Raw genomic sequence first — 18,020 nt, forward strand, 5'->3', positions numbered from 1 at the left:
ATGCAGTAAACATTATGTTGGGTTGGCATGGTCTTTCAGAGGACAAAGAGGTAAGCCATTTTTATATTTTTACTTTATTTTTTTTAGCGTAACGTTGTGCCGTACTGCTTCTGTCTGACAATGAATGACCTGAAAAAAATTACAATGGTATCTGACTGCCACTGTTACCGTTTCTGTTATATATATATATATATATATATATATATATATATATAAAACAACTTTAGTAAGGGGGAAGTGTTCTTTGGCTGTCACTGAGTAGCATTTGCGATCGCTACACAAAGCTAACTAAATTACCCCCAAGAACGGTAAGAGACTTAGGACAACCAGAGGATATATAAGAAAGACAGAGTTGATGGTAAAGGATAGCTTGTTGAAACCGGAGAATGTCATTGTCAGTCGCGTCGATAAAAAAAAGCTAAAGCTACGCTTAGGTCAGCTCGTTTTTTTCGTCTTTTTTTAAGCCATCTCTTTAACTGACCATTTTTATGTTCTTCCACATCTATGCCAGTCAATTTGGCACCAGGCACATCATTTTCGGAGAGAATTGGTAGGTTTAGCGCTGTAAACATCTCCTTCGTACACGATTTCCATTCATTTCCTATTAGAGACAATCGGTGGCTTGTCCTAGCTTTGTCCCAGCTTAGTAACAGTAGCTAACGCTATGAATATTAATGAGCGGAAGTGACGTGTTGCTTGCGGTACGCCATTGAAGTTATGTTGTTTTAAGGTGTTTTAAGTACTTGTTCATGTGCCCCTCTTGATCTATGAGCACCCGCCCCTCCACCGGTCTCTGCACGGCCCTGCTGAAACACAGTGTGGGTCGACAGAGCTCAATATTTTGTTGGGTTGTACAGTGTACCGGAACATATTTCCTCCACACCCTTCTCACCTTTTTAACCCCTGACCCATTTTCATGCCTGTGTCTGACAATGAATGACCTGAAAAAAATGAAAATGGTATCTGACTGCCACTGTTGCCTTTTCTGTTGTAAAAAAACAACTTTTGTACAGGGGAAGTGTAAATAAAAGAATTAAGATTTGTTATTAATGAAAAAATTAAAAGTGTTCATTGGCTGTCACTGAGTAGCATTTGTGATCGCTACACAAAAATAGCAATGTAAGTTGCCCCAAAGAACCGTCAGACGCAAGACAACCAGAGGATATGAGAAAGACCGGGCATATATCGGCTCAGCTCTATTTCCTGTCCTTTTCAGCCCTCGACACTTAAGCCATCTCTTTAACTGAACATTTCTATGTTCTTCCACATCTTTACCAGCGAATTTAGCACCAGGGACATCATTTTCGGACAGAATTGGTAGGTTTAGCTCAGTAAACATCTCGTTAGTACACTATTTCCATTCATTTACTATTGGGCACAGACAGGAGGTTGACCCGCCCAGCCACAATTGCTAACGTCATAAATATTAATGAGCAAAAGTGACGTGTTGCTTGCGGTACGCCATTGGCTGTGAAGAGATGGTGAATAAGGACCAGAGTGATTTATTGATTCTTGATCAAATGAGGTGGAAAAAAAAGTACAGCATGCATTCACGTTACAAAAAAACAAATGTCCTTTATTTATCAGTGTACCCCATTTCAATACATTACATATGTGAATAAATTTAAACAACAAACTTCTCAAATGTCCAAAATAACCTTTATTCTAAACTTACTTTTTTAAATCTTAAGTTTAGTATAAAAAAGTTAAGTGCACCTAAGTCGTTGACACTCGTCTCCTTAATCAATCTCAAAAGATAGAACGTGTGCATAATAAGTCGCTTCAGCGCTTTTTTTTCCTTTTCTTTTTTTTTTTTTTTTAAATACAAAACGTCGGAAATAGAATCCCTGAACCAGGAATGTCCATGATCCTTCAACAGAGAGGAAGTCTGTCCGGCCGCGGTTGGCGTTACTGCTGCACTTGTACAGGAAGTACTTCATATTGCTGGCACGGGAAAAAGAATACAAAACTAAACATGGCCATTTCAAGTTTTGGAAGCTGTAGGCACCCTTTCCCCCCCAACTTTACCCTGAAAGGCTCATCCTATCACTGATGTCTGTTTACACAGCATCTGCATCATTGGCGGTACAAGTACCGTGACAGCTTTTGAAAAACACTTCCTTGTAGCTACAGCAGCCAAAACCTGATCAGTCGGATACCCAGCGAACAACAATCTGCAAACATCAACTTTTTGTTCAGACACTGTAGTTCCATAAAGTACATAACTCACAGCATACAGACTGAATAAAAACAGTCTCCATTAAGTGCATTTTGATTCAACTCTTCTGTTAACAGATGAATGTGAGTTCCGCAAGTAAGCTGTTATCTATTCCTGGATGTCAAGGAAAGAGTTTTCTTCCACACTAATCATTCTGTTTGGGACTTAAATAAGTGGCAAAAGTTTCCTCCACAAGGGAACCTCACCACGCAAAATGCTCTTGAACAAATTAAAATGGGTTTCATCATCTAATGCAGTGCTTCCGTAAAAGTATACAGCGTGGTGATTGGCTAGGCCCAGTCACAAGTCTCCATTGACTCCATTGAGCCAAACTTGACCGACATCCGAGAGTTTGCTCTGAATCTGATATTTCCCCCGCTAATATTTTGCACCTTTAGATAAACTTTACATTATAATATTAAGATCGGCACAAAATAGTCACACACACACACAAATCCCAATAGGTTTCTGATTGGACGTCATTAGAGAAATGCAACATGAATAGACAGCTGTTGTCTCTCAGAACATTTCACAGTTTTCCTTACACTCGCACGAAACCACAATGATAAAAATAACCACCAACCCCTTGTCTAGAATTTGTCAGTTTAACTGTGAATCTCAGATTTTATTTGTACAAATGTGCAATTTAATGATTAAACAATTTTTTTGAACAAATCCAAAATATCCCACGACTGATTAATGGTTAATGCAAAATACCGTTTTCTTTGGTACAGTTGACTCATTGGTTTAAAAAGAAAAAGACAAAACAAATTCAGGAGACTCACTTAAGGAATCCAAGGAACCTTGGCAAACATGTCGAATGGTATGCAGAAAAGGGGCCTCTATCTCACATAAATAAATACCAATTAAAACGAAAAATAGTTGCACAAGTAAGCACATTTCAGACATTTAGTGTATAAACTCTGGGTACCCGACTTTAAAACAGAATGAACTAAACGCTACAAATATCACACCAACCCATCTGACCCAGTCAACTCTATTTGGATTTACTAAATCTTTCCTTTTTCCTTTGAACGTTTTGTTTCATTGAATGGGGATGAGCCCCAGTGCTCTTTGGCACTTGACTATGTTAAATCTACAGGTTGCCCAACAAGGTACAGTAAACCACTTTTTCTGCAAGTACATTCGAACATTTGTTTTCAAAGTTTATTTTTTTAAATGCTACTTGCTATATATACGGTTTATAATATATATATATATATATTTTTAGACACTGTGTAAAAGACGAGCTCAATCTTGATGTGTTTTTTTCCTGGAGAATTTTTGTGACACTGGTATTTACATGAAACTTCAACATCTAGTTTAACTACACGCAAAGATTATTAAACAAAAAAGACAAGTAGGGATTTTTTTTGTGTGTGTTCAACTTTGTAACTGCGATTCACCTTCACCATTAGGCAGCTCTATTATCGTAAACTACATGAACGTGGCTCGAAATGTTCCCGACTGTTTTTATCTATCGATGCAGACTGAAATGAAATATATTGGTCTCTAGACCAGTGATTCTCAATTAAGTCGGTCATGAATATCTTAAAAGTATTTACTGCACTCCTGATATTGATTTTAATTACCATGCAGCAGCTTAGCATCTCTGGGCTTGTGCTGCTGTTTGGAGGAACAATTATGACTGAAATGCTGATTCAGACTTTATGGATATTAACTACAGATATTTGCAGTTGTACTGTACTTCCTTAAATTGTGCTCAATTTCAGGAATGTCTAATTAAATGGCCTTTTTATCGTAGCTGAACTAAAGTTGACCATTTCTACAATCATTTGAATGTTAAATGCTGTCAAATATTTCCGAACAACAATTTGGTTTGACATCTGCTAAAACAGTGTTTTTCAACCTTTTCTGAGTCACGGCACGTTTTTACATCGGAAAAAAATCTCGGCACACCACAAAAAATGTTCCAAAATTACTTTCTGTAACGTAGTTTTAATTATAAAATAATTTCTCAATATTTGTACTTATTCAGTGTGAAACTTGAGCCTGTTTAGATTTAGCCGATATCCTGGCAGGAATTGAATAAAGACACACACGAAACGCTTCTTCTACAGCTCTAAGTCCCTCTCGGTTTTTATTTTTTATAGCAGTTAGGCTTGAAAAGCTGAGAATTATCAGACAGGGGACTTTAGCAATTTCTTTAACCGCATCAGGGCCGAGCATCTTGTCGACAATGGCTTTGCAGGCAGGTAGTAGTAATGTCTCTGCCACAGTGTGTGACTTTTGGGATTTAGCAACAAATTCAGCAACAAAGTAACTGGCTTTGAGGGCTTTCTCATTTACCTCATTTACCTTTGTAGTTTTTATCAAAAAAGTTGCCTGTTTCTCTGTGTTTTCACAAATGCGAACAAAATCGTCCATCGACTTGTTTTGACGCTATGGGTATTTCGTTTGGAGATGATGCTTAAGCTTGCTTGGCACCATGGCGCTAGATAGCTGCTCGTGCCGTGTTCAAGAACTGCTTGGATTTCTAGCCATCAGCTACCTTGCTGGCCTTGACAATGTGTTGGTATAAAACATGGGGAGGATTGAGAGCCGTCACACATGGATAAAATGGAAAGGACACTTTCATGTATATCAACACTTGACGAGTCTATTCAAATGATGTACAGTAGACGTGCTGGGGTCCTCATTGCCGCAGACAGCAAGGTGGCTGATGGCTAGAAATCCGAGCAGTTCTTAAACGCGACACGAGCAATACCTTGCTCCTCTGCACACGACCCAAACCTTCTACCTTCTCCGTCCTTCCTACTGCAACTCCACCCGACGACGAAAAAAATACAATAAAAATGCGATATTGGATAATTTCTCGCGGCACACCTGATGATCTCTCACCGCACACTAGTGTGCCGCGGCACAACAGTGCAAGACCCGTTGAGAACCTCTGATATAGAATAGGTTTAGTATAGATACGGAGGGCTCAAGATCTTACCCGCTTTGCACATTTTTAAACATTGTTTTCATTGCTAGCCAGCCAAAGAATAGCTGTGATGCTCTTTTATATGAATTGATTGGGGGATAAAGATTCTTCCACATCTTGAGCTCTTAACTTACCATAGAACGTTTAACCATTGTGAAATCTATCAAGTTTAAATGCCTCGCTAACCTACTGATCCACTAGTGTTAAAGCACAGGCCACTAGTGTCACCTGGCATGACCTAAACTAATAAGGAAGCTAAACGCAATGGAGGATGATGGGATGGATTCTACAACATTTAAGACTTGCATTTGTCATTTGATCGCTTGGTTACAAGTGGAGTACTGTACCTTTCACACGGGCTCGAAAACATTACATTCCATTAGGTGATATCAGTATTGTGGCCAAGCGGCCTTCGGATGGGGAGAGGTACGTGATGTTGCGCAGGGGGTGGGCGCTGGATCGGGTAGCGGCTACCGTTACCAGATTGTATAACCTCCGCTGGAGCCACCCAAGAAGAAGTTGTTCTTGCGCTGCGTCATCACCACGTTGGCGCCCTGCATGGCTGCCAATTGAGCCGCATTTGGGGGATGTCCGGGAGGTGGTGGCTAAGGGGAAACAAGAGAATGCGATCAACCACACCAGTTCAATCATTCCTCAAAGGAACTGTGCGGACTTCCGAACAATTAAGGCATTTCCTGTCAAGGTACTTTTGAGCTCACCTAAATTTCAATTTCAGATACTTTATACAACATTGCAGCAATTTGATTAAAAGGCCAATGTTATAAAATGATTATGAAATAGCCAATTTGGAATTATCAGATTACCGGTATACTTGGAGTAGACATGTGCTAATTACGGGTTTCAAGGTATACTGTTGTATGAAAACGTCACGGTTTCAAAACCGCAAAAATTTTCCATCATACTATCCCTACGGTATTAGCTATTTTTTATGTCCCAAAAATGCAGGGAGAAATCCCTCGCTTTCAGCTACAAGGCTCAACCCTCCCCCACCGGTTGTTGCTCAATGTCAGTGAGTCAGCTGTGCTACACGATGGCTGGAGGAGGTGAAACCCCTGAACCTTTTCCCCCCATTTTCCGTCATACCGTCCCTACGGTATTAGCTATTTTTTATGTCTCAAAAATGCAGGGAGAAATCCTGCGCAGCCCATCCCTCCTCCCGCCGCCCAGCAAAGGAGCCACCGTCCCCCCCCCCGGGACCCAGGGTGGTCCCCCGGGCCACCCGCGCGCCCATCAACCGGCCTTCAGGGATGGCAGGAGGGGACGCATCACCAACCCCACGCCTACACCCACCCCCGCCCGCCCACCCGGGCCACGAGCCACAGCCCCCCAACCGGCACGGCACGCCACGGGACCCCCAGCGGCCCACCAAGCCCCAGGCAAGGCAGGGTCCCCCGCCGGTGCAGGCGACACCCTGCTGATACACCGGCGCCCAGCCAGCGACCCGCGACGGAGCGCAGGGCGGATGCCCAGCCAGAGAAGAGAGGGGAAGGCGGAGGCAGGAGAACGCCCAGGAACTGCCACGGGGCGATGCAAGATCGGAGACCCGACCCCCCAACCCACTCCCGCGGCCGGCAGCCAAGGCAGAGGGGAGGCCACACCCCGGGAGCCACGCCATATAGAAAAAGTGTGGGACCCACCTACCACCCTATTACTGTGGCTGCCAGGTTCCCGACTGGCAGCCATCACCCAGCACCGTGATGGGGGTGTGAGGGGAGGGTAGTGCAATGTATGCATTAAAATAGGAGAGCTTGTCTTGGGGCAGTGGGACCGCAGCATGGAGTTTCTGTCCAGCCGCCCGTCCCACCGCCCTTTGCCGGAGCTCTCCTGTGGAGTATGATGTGTGTGGCGCATTTAAAAAAGGTGCAGGGATGGCGGGGCCTGTGGTGAGGAGGCAGCCGTGAGCCCCCCCCCAACAGGTCCCAACCATCCCACAACCTTGGTGTGTGGTGCATTAAAAACAGGGGGGAGTCGGGCTGGGACTGTAAAGCCCCGTCCCAACTCTCCCCGGAGAAATGTATGAGCATGTGCCAGGGTGAAAAATATTTACAGTGCCGAAGTGAGAAGTGCGTGAGTTAAGAGGCAGGCTCCCGCGGGCGTGGCCCCGTCCACCAGAACCACCGGCCCCAGGGCGGAAGAAGCGTCAGGGCCCCGATCAACCCCCGCCCCAGACCACCCACGGCGCCTCCGCGACCGCCCACCCCCCTCCCACCCACCGAGCACCCACCCCGCAATTATTTTTGTTCTGATGGTAATAATGTTCGGCTGTGGGTTTAGGCTCACCTAAAGGACTGCATTTATTTTGATTTTATTCATAAAAATTACATTTTTTAAATTTATTTGAACATAACATTATACTAATGTTTCAATTTGCTAATGTTTTGAAAAATAAAAATCCTGTTCAATGGGGAAAAAAAGTTTTTCTTTCTTTTTTTTTTTTTTAACCCAAGTATCTGGAATTTACAGCTCATATTTTAGAGCTGTAATTGCAATGCCATTAACCCGTGATATTTTGTCTTAAGGTCATTAAGGTCATACTGTCAGAAACTCATACCGGCACATGCCTAGTTTGGAGTTCAAGTGGATTTGACTTTTTTTTTATTGTAATCCACGTTTATTGAAGTAACATCTAAGATTATGGTGGGTTTTAAAGCATATCCTTTGTAGAATAATACTGCTTTTTAATGGAGTTTCTGGAACCTTAAAGATCAATGTTGTTGGGAAGTCAATGTCACGTTTTTTTTTATACTTGCCACTTAAATGCAGAGATTTGCCCATATTCTTTTGTTTTGATATTTTTTAATTGTAGAACCTTGGAATCTCTAAATTCTTTGTTGAGAAACGTTTTAAAACTGCTGGACTTCGTTTGCCAACACAGATGTTTAAAAAATGGTCAACCTCACTCAGTTTTTGCTCGTGAACATATGAGGATTTTAGTATACCACCCCCCCTTTCCAATAACCCGTCTCTCTTTGGAATCTGTGCAGAATAAATTGATCAGTTTGAACATAAACTATCTTCCTTATAATGTCTTAGATAGAGTGGAAATTCACAAGGATTTTAAAAGAATTGTGTACTATTTTTTAAAGATACACGATATTATCGGTTACCGATAATTATCGGCCAATAATGGCGATTATGACATCACACAGATAATCTAGATTAAAAAAAAAATTCAACTGGTAATGCAATCTGATAATTATATACTTGATTTAGCCTCCAAATATGCGCAGTTTTGTCCAATTCTGGACCGCCACCTCAACCCCTCCTCCCTCTGAAGCCCCTGTCGTATGAGTGACGTCACACGAAATGCTTGATATCTTGGCGTCTCCGTTACAAGTGTGCGTTTACTTTTCCGTGTGTGAAATGAGTAACGCTTTCGCCATCTGCAAAACATGTGCTACAGAAGTTCCACGAGGCGGAAAGAAAGCGTCCTCATTCAGCACCACTAAAATGATCAGCCATTTAAAGCTGCATCATAAAGATTTGTGGAACTAATAACAGGCTGCTGCTAGCGCAAAGGCTAAAGCTAATAGATAAACAAATGGAAAAGCTACGGGGCTTGAGATGCTTTTGACAACCAGCCGTCGGCTCGGTCTTTGGCAGCGCCGCCCCAACTCATCTCCATTTCAACTTATTAGCCACCACGGCCGGACTGAGGCCTGGCGCGGGTGCTTATTTTGCAGGAGGAGAGGCCAGGCTCGGTCGGACGAGAGACGTTTTGACCGAAGAGACCCGAGAGCCAAAGCCCTGGATGAAAAAATAATGCAGTTTATAGCCTTCGGTGACCAGCCGTCATGGATGATGGGGACGATGGGTTTCGGCTGCTTTTACAGCATCTGGAGTCCCGCTACTTTTCGGATGCGTGCTTACCTGCATTATACAACCACCATTCTTCGTGAAAAACATGCCAATCACATCAGTTTCACCATGGATATTTGGATAAGTGATGTCAGTCAAGTAAGCACGTTTATCATGACGGCACAGTGGTTAGATGATAATTTCAACAGCCAAACCGCACTCACAAGAACTGCCCGGCTCAGTAATGCATTCACAGTGCACTGCAAATTTAAAACATCTTAATCAGTCTAATTGTCTTAATTATTTTTTTCTTAAATCGAGTCAAATAATTTTGTCCATCTTGTTTTGAGTGTTAAAGACTAGTTAACAGATGAATACGCCAGATTATTCCACTTCCCTGAAGTAAATATTGCTTTGTTCTTACTAAGTCCATACATCTAAAAATTGGTCATTTTTCACCTAAAGGACAATTTGCTTTCAAATAATGTTTTGAACCATATCTATTCTTGAAAAAAGAAAATTCCTGACAAGTTTTTTTTAGGATTAAATATAATTTATTGCCTGTAATAAGGCTACTAAGCTTTTTTTCAGCTAGCTATTTTTCTTATTTTAAGGAATCTAAGTGAGTAAAATTTACTTGAAGCGATAGCAGCTAATTTCATTTATTTCCAAAAGATTTACACTGAAAACAAGGGAATTTAATTTTAAGGAGGTGTTTTTTTCAGTTAGTAATGTTGTATATGTTAGAAATTGCTTGCGTTTAATGGCATTTTTGTGCAACTTATTGGCTTGACATTAACAGTTATCGGCTGGAACGAGGAGGAAATTATCAGTTATCGGTAAAAAAAATGTATTATCGTGCATCACTACTATTTTTCTGTTATTTACACATTTGATTTCGATTCACATTGGGGCTTGATTTATATCCCTGTGAGTAGTGAATTTCCAACCTAATCTACTTCTCTCTTATAGTATGCCAACATGCTGACAACCAACACTCACCGGGATGGAAACACTGGTGCCGGCTGTAAAACGAGCGCCAGCGTCGTAGCCGCCCTCCACCATCACTGTGGAACCGGGAGGATACACAGCCCCCATGGGGTAGTAAGCCAGGGGAACATTTTGGGCCATTGCCCCGACGGCCATCTGTGGCTGCATGGGCATGTAGACCTGAGTGCCAACATAGGGGGAGGACATTTGAGGCACCTGGCCGGTCACCTGAGGGGGAAGTACATATCTGGGCTGGTAGATCTGTGGAAACACATGGGAAAATGTTAACATGTTAACAAATGCATTCTTCACAGTCATCCCTATGGTTACCTCAGAGTATGCCGGAGGCGTGTCCGTGTAAGGAGGCGCCTGAGGAGACATTTGCATAGCAGGGGGGTAAACGGGTGCGGTGCTTTGCTGTGGGTACACACTCTGCTGTGGATATGACCCTGCAACACACACATACTAGACTATTCAAAAATGTGAATCTTGGAAAAGTGATGGAATTTGCTTTTTATAATTATACATGCCCATGGATAATGCCCCAATGCCGACTTAAAGAGTGTTTGTTCATTTACAACTAAATTTGTTTTTCTATGCATGTTTGAGTGTTATGTTAACCCTTTAACGATGGATGTGTCGGCGGCGACACATTTACGCATGCGTACTTTGAACCTTAACTCTGAAACGGTTTTTGCAATCGAAAAAAATTCAACGGTTTCTGAAAGCTGAGAGGTTGCGCTTGACAGCCAAACAGATGTCATTGCTGTAATCTCACTCTCCTACCGCCAGAAAACCAGCGAATCAGCTCCTTTATTTTCTGATGTGATGGCAGTGGCGCATTTATGGATGCAACCACTTGAGCAACCGCAATGGACACAAAGTAGAAAAGTCAGGAGAGCGGTAAAAAACAGTGAAGAACAGCAGGTTGTTTTTTTTTGTGCGAGGAAATGACAGCAAGACTGTCATCCAGGTCAATAAAACCTCCTCAGAGATTCAGAGAAAAGTTTTGGAGCAATGGAGCAACGGGAGGAGCAAGTTTTGGTGAAGAAAGGTATCGATTTTTTTTCTCTGTGGTTGAATCTCTCTCTGTACTTTTCTCAACCTTATTTTTACTTTGTCCACAGTACTTTATGTATAAAACATGTTTGTATTGTGTGTTGACTTACAGTACAATATACACTACAGCGTGTAAATGTGCGCATGGTAATCTACGTACGATACGTGCCTCGTTGGCTTAGCAACTAGTGATGCACAATAATACATTTTTCAACCGATACCGATAATTTCCTCCTCATTCCAACCGATAACCGATAATGTCAAACCAATAATTCTATTAAAAGATTTATGTAAAATTTTAAAGTATACACAAAAGAAAATATTACTGTGCAAAAATATAATTTATTGCTCTTTTTTTCAACATAAAATATGAACAAGTCAATTCCAACATCTAAATAATGACAGATTGTCTGACATGGTGTAATGGTAAACTTTTGGCAACAATTACTTACAGAGTAAATACATAAATTGCACAAAAATGCCTTTAAAAGTAAGCCATTCCTAACATATATAACATTAATACACTGCAAAACACACTTCCTTAAAACTAGTCAGTTTTAAGTGTAAATCTATTGGAAATAAGTGAAATTATCTGCCAGCGCTTCAAGTGTATTTCTCTCAGATTTCTTGGAAGAAAAATAGCTAGCTGAAAATAATCTTAACAGCCTTATTTTAAGCAAAACATTATTATACTTAATCCTAAAAAAAACTTGGAAGAAGAAAAGATTTTGAATAATATTTGTGGCTACAGAATATTATTATTTCATTACAACATGAATGTGCATATTTAAATTGATAAGTGTTAATAATTGCCAGTAAGTTTTGATTATCTACTGTGACTGTAATTGAGCAGACAAATAAGTTAAATTAATTTGAAAAGTGATTGCTAATGCTATATGCTTTGTTGCACACTGTGAAAATGATTAACTCAAAAGAGCGAGATGTCATGTACCCATTCTGCAGCGCTTTGTTTACATTTGCGGTAGAGCAGGGCGGTAAACCGAAAATTTACCGTCACCGAAATTCTTAACGATGACCGACGTAATTTTGACCATGTCGGTAAATTCGGTAAATTAATAAAACAAGAAAATAGTCTTTTCATCCCGCTTTGATTCTGTGTTGTTCGTCTATGTTCATTCCCCTTTAAGAAAGCAGTGAGTGTGCTTACGTAGGGAGTCACGTGATCATCAGGAAGCCAATCAAACAAAAGCCCGGTAAGCTAACGCTAGCAGCTAACGCTACAAGCAAAACGTGATGGAGTGTGGCTTAAGGGAGGTTCACCAAACTTTCAACCGACATTTAGTAGACTCTTGGTGGCATCCAGACGGGCTTTCACCCGCTGTCCTCCTTTGTTCTCACGATTTCCGGAGATGGTGCTTTCAGTGCTTTCTACTGGTAGCCAGGCTAACGCTAGCTAGCGGCTAACGCTACAAATGAACGTTATGGAGTCGGATAGAGGCTCTAACCTGGTCGAAACGGCTGAATTTAATGAGTGGATTGGGCACGGACTGCATCTAGCAATTACTATGTGGCGTTATTTTGTATCTGTCTGTGTGTGTGTGATTCCTCTGATAGCTTTTGTGATGGTAAAGAATTCTGCATAAAGTACAATCCAACGGCAAAACTTAAAATGACCGAGAAATGGCCCCAGCTATTTTTATTGTGCGTGCATTTATGAAAAAATGCACTGGGGGGGGACCCTTAAACCATAAAGTAAACACTTGTATTTAATAATTATATCACAGCAGCCATTAACAATAAGTTGTCTTTTTGAAGTGTACTGTTCAAGCTGCAAGTCATTTGTGTTACAATTACATGTTTGCACAGGCATATTGATTTTGACAATGTACATTGTTCAAGTCATACACGCTGTTATAAATGTTCATACTTGAATTCTTATTGCTTACAATACATTTTTATTAGGGCTGTCAAACGATTAAAATTTTTAATCGAGTTAATTACAGCTTAAAAATTAATTAATCGTAATTAATCGCAATTCAAACCATCTATATAATATGCCATATTTTTCTCTAAATTATTGTTGGAATGGAAAGATAAGACGCAAGATGGATATATATTTTCAACATGCGGTACATAAGGACTGTATTTGTTTATTATAACAATAAATCAGTTCTAAATCAGTTATAGAAATTTTATATTAAAACCCCTCTTAATATTTTCGTTTTAATAAAATTTGTTAAATTTTCAATCAAAAAATAAACTAGTAGCCCGCCATTGTTGATGGCAATAATTACTTACACTATAAAATCAGTCGCACCCAAACGCCAGCAGAGGGCAGCAAAACTCCGCAAAACACAATTAACAGGTGGGCCTTTCACTCTAGTGACATTTAAATATGTCTGAGCTGGGCAAGTGCGTTAATTGTGTCAAATATTTTAACGTGATTAATTAAAAAAATTAATTAACGCCAGTTAACGCGATAATTTTGACAGCCCTAATTTTTATAAATGTAATGTTTAGACTGCATGTACAATTGTTAAATACAGTATATCAAATTGAATGCTGGTAAATAAATCAACAAGAAATAGTTAATCTGTATTTCATGCATTGATTCAGATTTTCAAATTATATAACAGTCCGCTTGGGCGAATTTATCGTCATTTATCGTTATCGAGATAAATCTGCTCAATTTATCGTGATACATGTTTAAGGCCATATCGCCCAGCCCTAATTTGCGGCACTCACGACATTTGCTTGACAGCAGCTCAACTGATACACGGCAGTACTATTTGGATGGAGTTGGAGCTCGCATCTCCGCGCGTGTTGTTTTGTACCTGAGTTTTGTTAAGCCGAAAATAAAGGCAGCGTTACAAAGTCATCTGACCGCTCGTCATTTTACATACTGAATGCATTATTGACTGGCTGACTTCGTTTTCTCCATGTTTAAATTATCATCTAACCACTGTGCCGTCATGATAAGCTTGCTTACTGGACATCACTTTTCCAAATGTACGTGGTGAAAATGTGATTGGCATGTTTTTCATGAAGAATGGTGGTCGTATAAACTGCATTATTTTTTTTTATCCAGAGCTTTGGCTCTCGGGTCATTTCGGTAAAAAAAATAATCGTGTCTCGTCTCGGCTACGTTCGTACCGGATAATCCGGTAAAAAATAATAAAAATAAAATAAAATAATAAATAAATCATAAAAATAAAAAATCGATAAGTTAAGACATTAATAAAAACGAATACATTTTTAAACTATAGATTTTTTTGACCCTGCCTTTTTTTTTTTTTTTTTTTACCCTGCCTCTTTAAAGAATCGGAATCGTTCGCAACCGGAATCGAAACATGAAACCGGAATCGTTCAATTTCAAACGATGCCCAACCGTACAGATCTTGGACCTGACACCCTGCTTGTCGCTTGTACACACGCCATAGCTTTGCAGCTTTGCAGCGATCTCCTTTCAAATTACAAACTATGAAATGGTTAAGTACAGCGTAGCATTTGGCTGCACAAATGTGCAGGAGAATTCATAGAATCTGTACTTTTACGGGATCCCAAAAGAGAAGGAGCGACATGAAAAGTGGGTGGCTGCCATCAAATGTGTAAACTTCTTCCCAACTGTTGGTTTGAGGTTTTGTAGCGCCCATTTCATAGGAGGTATGCAAATGTATTATTTTCATTTTTAATTATGCTAACGTTTGTGTTTGCACATGTTGGGCTGCTGGGCCAAGCTACCACTCAGCCAGAAAAGATGCTTCAAGAAGAAAGCCTCGCACTTCTGCGTGCAGCGAGAGAAATAAAATCTGACATAGACTTCTGCGTGCAGCGAGAGAAATAAAATCTGACATAGAATGGCTTTGATCTAAAGTGATTCGTGTGATCTTGTTAGTACTGCATTAACTCGATTAGAAAAATGCTTCGAATCAAATTATGCAGCTTCGATTATTCGTTTAGTTACAGTGGCGTTTTGATGGTTTGTTTTGAAAGTGTTTGCATTCAATTTTACTGATATGGGTGGATACACTGCCCTCCAGTGGCAAAAGTGACTTTGCTATAACTTGTCTAACATCGCCGAATCCAACTGCTCCCTGTTTAGACCAACATTAGATAAGTTTTTGTTTGAGCTAATAGTTTTTTATGCATTTACAATTTAGTTTATAGGTATATTTAGCGTGTTTTTTTTTGGTGAGAATATGTGAACGATTTGTTAAGAGCGTTGTAAAAAAAAGTTAACATTTTATAGCATTTAAGTTAACGGACTTATGCTATGCAAGCTAGTCAATTGTTCTTTTGTTGTATTTAGATCCTCATTTATTTATTTTTAATACCGTTTGAGGCTAAGCTAAGGTATTTTAATTTATTTTTAAATGAAAGTGCAATTCTGCATCGTTTGAACAAACACTTGGGAATTTTATGTTGTATTTGCGTTTAATGCTCTTTTAAAGAGCAATCTTAGCAAGTCTTTGTTTTACATCTCTTAAAATCTATTCTGCAAAGCATTAAATGTTCCTAATCCGATTGCTCAATTATTTGCACTAACCAGTTGATAATCAACTATTAAAATAATCGATAGCTGCAGCCCTAGTAGTAATGTAATATACTAACTAATGTGCATTTATCCTGGTTTTATTTCTTTATTGTATTTATTCATTGAAGGAGAGAAAAGCAACAATCCTCTCTCACCCGATTACATGCCATCCATCTTTAGCTATGTAAAGACTCCTGAAAAGCAAAAGACGGTTGTTTTGCAGACCTTCAACCAATGCCAGCAAATGAAATGACGGTGGCCGTTCCTGATGCTATGATTGTGTTGCTCCCTCATGCAAAATTAAAATAATTGCCATTCTAATAAATAACACAATATGAAATAATACAGATTAAAAAGTAACTGAATGGTGATAGGTTCCAGTGGTGCAAAGTGGACCAACAAAATACTGTATAGTCGAGACAGAGGGGAATGTTTATTGTGCCGTCCACTGCATTTCATATTCCTTATCTGGCGACCAGTCTGCATGCATTTCTTATTTCCCGTCTGGTGACAGGTCTGCTTGAAATTAATCTATGTGTGAGCAGTCTACATGAAAAATTCACTCACTATACTGACGACGATGTAAAAATCTGATCTGTTTTTCGCCAATAAAAGCTCCTTGACGAATCCTGCAACAAAGTATTTCTAGCCCTCAAAGCATTTGTAGACTTTTAAAGTTTGGTGGGTTTAAGTACTCCTCATGATTATCAGGTAATTATATATCCGGGTAATCTAAATGTGGCAGCTCGAAAGCTAACATAATGTCCTGTCTTGATTTACGGTTGGTAATCGTTGTATTTTCTAGGAAATTTCCAATTTTGCCCAGATGTGGGAAACGACGCCACCAGAAGGTCCAAGATGGAGGAATGTTTACACATGGGCGGAAACACGTCACGATGAAAAACCTCTATATTGACAAATGTACCACATTTGATACAAGCATTTCTGGACCTCATTGCAGTAAAAAAAACTTTGTTTAAAACCTTATTGTGTTCAATTGAGCTTTAGTTATATTTGGTTATACCACAACAACTGCATGAAATGCTTGATGTATCAATTATCTATCTCAAAAAAGTTATACTTAACTCACTACTAGCATCATCTTTAAAAGATCTGACAATGTTGTTCTCATGTAATCAATTCTTTGAAATTTTACACACACCTTCATACAGTACATACCTTTCAGAGGCATTACAACATTAAGTTTGACACAAAATTGTCCACGCAAATTCCAGTAGCTTTATGATTAGACGACATTACATAAGTGCATCAATCATACTAACATAGACAGGAGTCAAGCATTTAAGAACATTTCAGTTTTCCCAACACTTTTATGAAAATATGATTGATGAAAACATGATTTTGAAACATAACTACCACCCACACCCTGTGTACAACTTGTCATCTCAGGTTTCATTGAATTAGTTAAATGTACAATTTCTTGATGAAACTCACAATTTTGTTTGAACAAATCCAAAATATCCCACGACTAATTAGAAGTTCTAAAGCAAAATACCATTTCCATTAGTACGATTGACTCATTTATTTAAAAAGAAAAAGTTGGAACAAAAATTCAGGAAACTCACTAAAGAAGAATGGAACCATGGCAAACAGGCCAAATGGTCTCATGTCAATCAATTCTTTTAAATTTTACACAAACACACACACAAACACAACTACGTACATAATCTTCAGAGGAATTGCTCTTTACGTCAATCGAGTATCCGAAATAAAAATAAGACACTTGCTCATTGCTCACCAGTCTTAAAATAAATCCAGTTCAATGTTACCTTGTTATACGTAACGTAATGTCAGTATCGACTAAATCTCACCGTACAACTTACCCCGAGCGTGTGATTACACATGTTAAATAACCAATTATGAAGAAAAAAACATCTGGCCTTAGAGTAATTGTGTTCGACCAATTACGAATATTAATATCAGTCTTACTGACGGTCACACTTGTTACTTGGGAAAACGAAAGCGAACCCACCTCGTTCGAAGCAGATCGCAATAATACATTCTTGCCTGACAATGAGCGATACGGCATGACATAACCACATATTTACTCGTTTGAACCACGTCCTGATTAAACCTTTAATTTGACATCGCTAACCACAACTCATCACGTTGAACCAATATTACCACGGCCATGGTTCGTGTATTTTCATGTAACCAGCCTCGGATGTCCAAAACAATTAGCATTGCTACCTTTAGCCTTGGCGACGCATAGCCAAGCAGTGGACGGGGCATAAAATAAGACAAATGCGCGGCCAAATACCTTTGTTGTTCATTGTTGCGGTCCGGTTTGAGGTTTGGATTATGTAAGAATATTACAGGACACTCTGCGTATCTTGTCACAGAATTGCTAAAAAGGACAAATTTACGGCGGTAAAGCGCAATGGTCCACTTCCTTGTTTTTCCTGCTCCTTGTTGTTGTGGACAGCTATGACGTCATCTGTTCTCGTTCGGCGGTCAAGTCAGCGCGGCTC

At 39.8% G+C, this 18,020-nt stretch overlaps 1 protein-coding gene across 1 annotated transcript; it reads right to left on the bottom strand.

Moving 5' to 3' along the window:
• Nucleotides 1-1,549: 1,549 nt before the first annotated feature.
• Nucleotides 1,550-17,979, bottom strand: dazap2 (DAZ associated protein 2). Its single transcript, XM_057825348.1, has 4 exons — nucleotides 17,810-17,979; nucleotides 10,305-10,423; nucleotides 9,987-10,235; nucleotides 1,550-5,770 (listed from the first exon to the last, which is right to left on the bottom strand). Exons 1-4 carry the CDS (start codon nucleotides 17,820-17,822, stop codon nucleotides 5,642-5,644), a joined length of 510 nt encoding a protein of 169 aa, XP_057681331.1. The 5' UTR covers nucleotides 17,823-17,979; the 3' UTR covers nucleotides 1,550-5,641.
• Between the last annotated feature and the right edge of the window lie 41 nt (nucleotides 17,980-18,020).

This window comes from Corythoichthys intestinalis, chromosome 2 (genome assembly GCF_030265065.1).
Source record: "Corythoichthys intestinalis isolate RoL2023-P3 chromosome 2, ASM3026506v1, whole genome shotgun sequence".
In the NCBI taxonomy this organism is placed as follows: Eukaryota; Metazoa; Chordata; class Actinopteri; order Syngnathiformes; family Syngnathidae; genus Corythoichthys; species Corythoichthys intestinalis.

What these genes read in the sequence shown, in the direction of transcription:
- dazap2 (XM_057825348.1), bottom strand. An exon ending in CGCCTCCGGCATACTCTGAG is followed by an intron (nt 10,236 to 10,304) that starts GTAACCATAGGG and finishes GTGTTTCCACAG; the next exon opens with ATCTACCAGCCCAGATATGT. An exon ending in GCACCAGTGTTTCCATCCCG is followed by an intron (nt 5,771 to 9,986) that starts GTGAGTGTTGGT and finishes GTTTCCCCTTAG; the next exon opens with CCACCACCTCCCGGACATCC.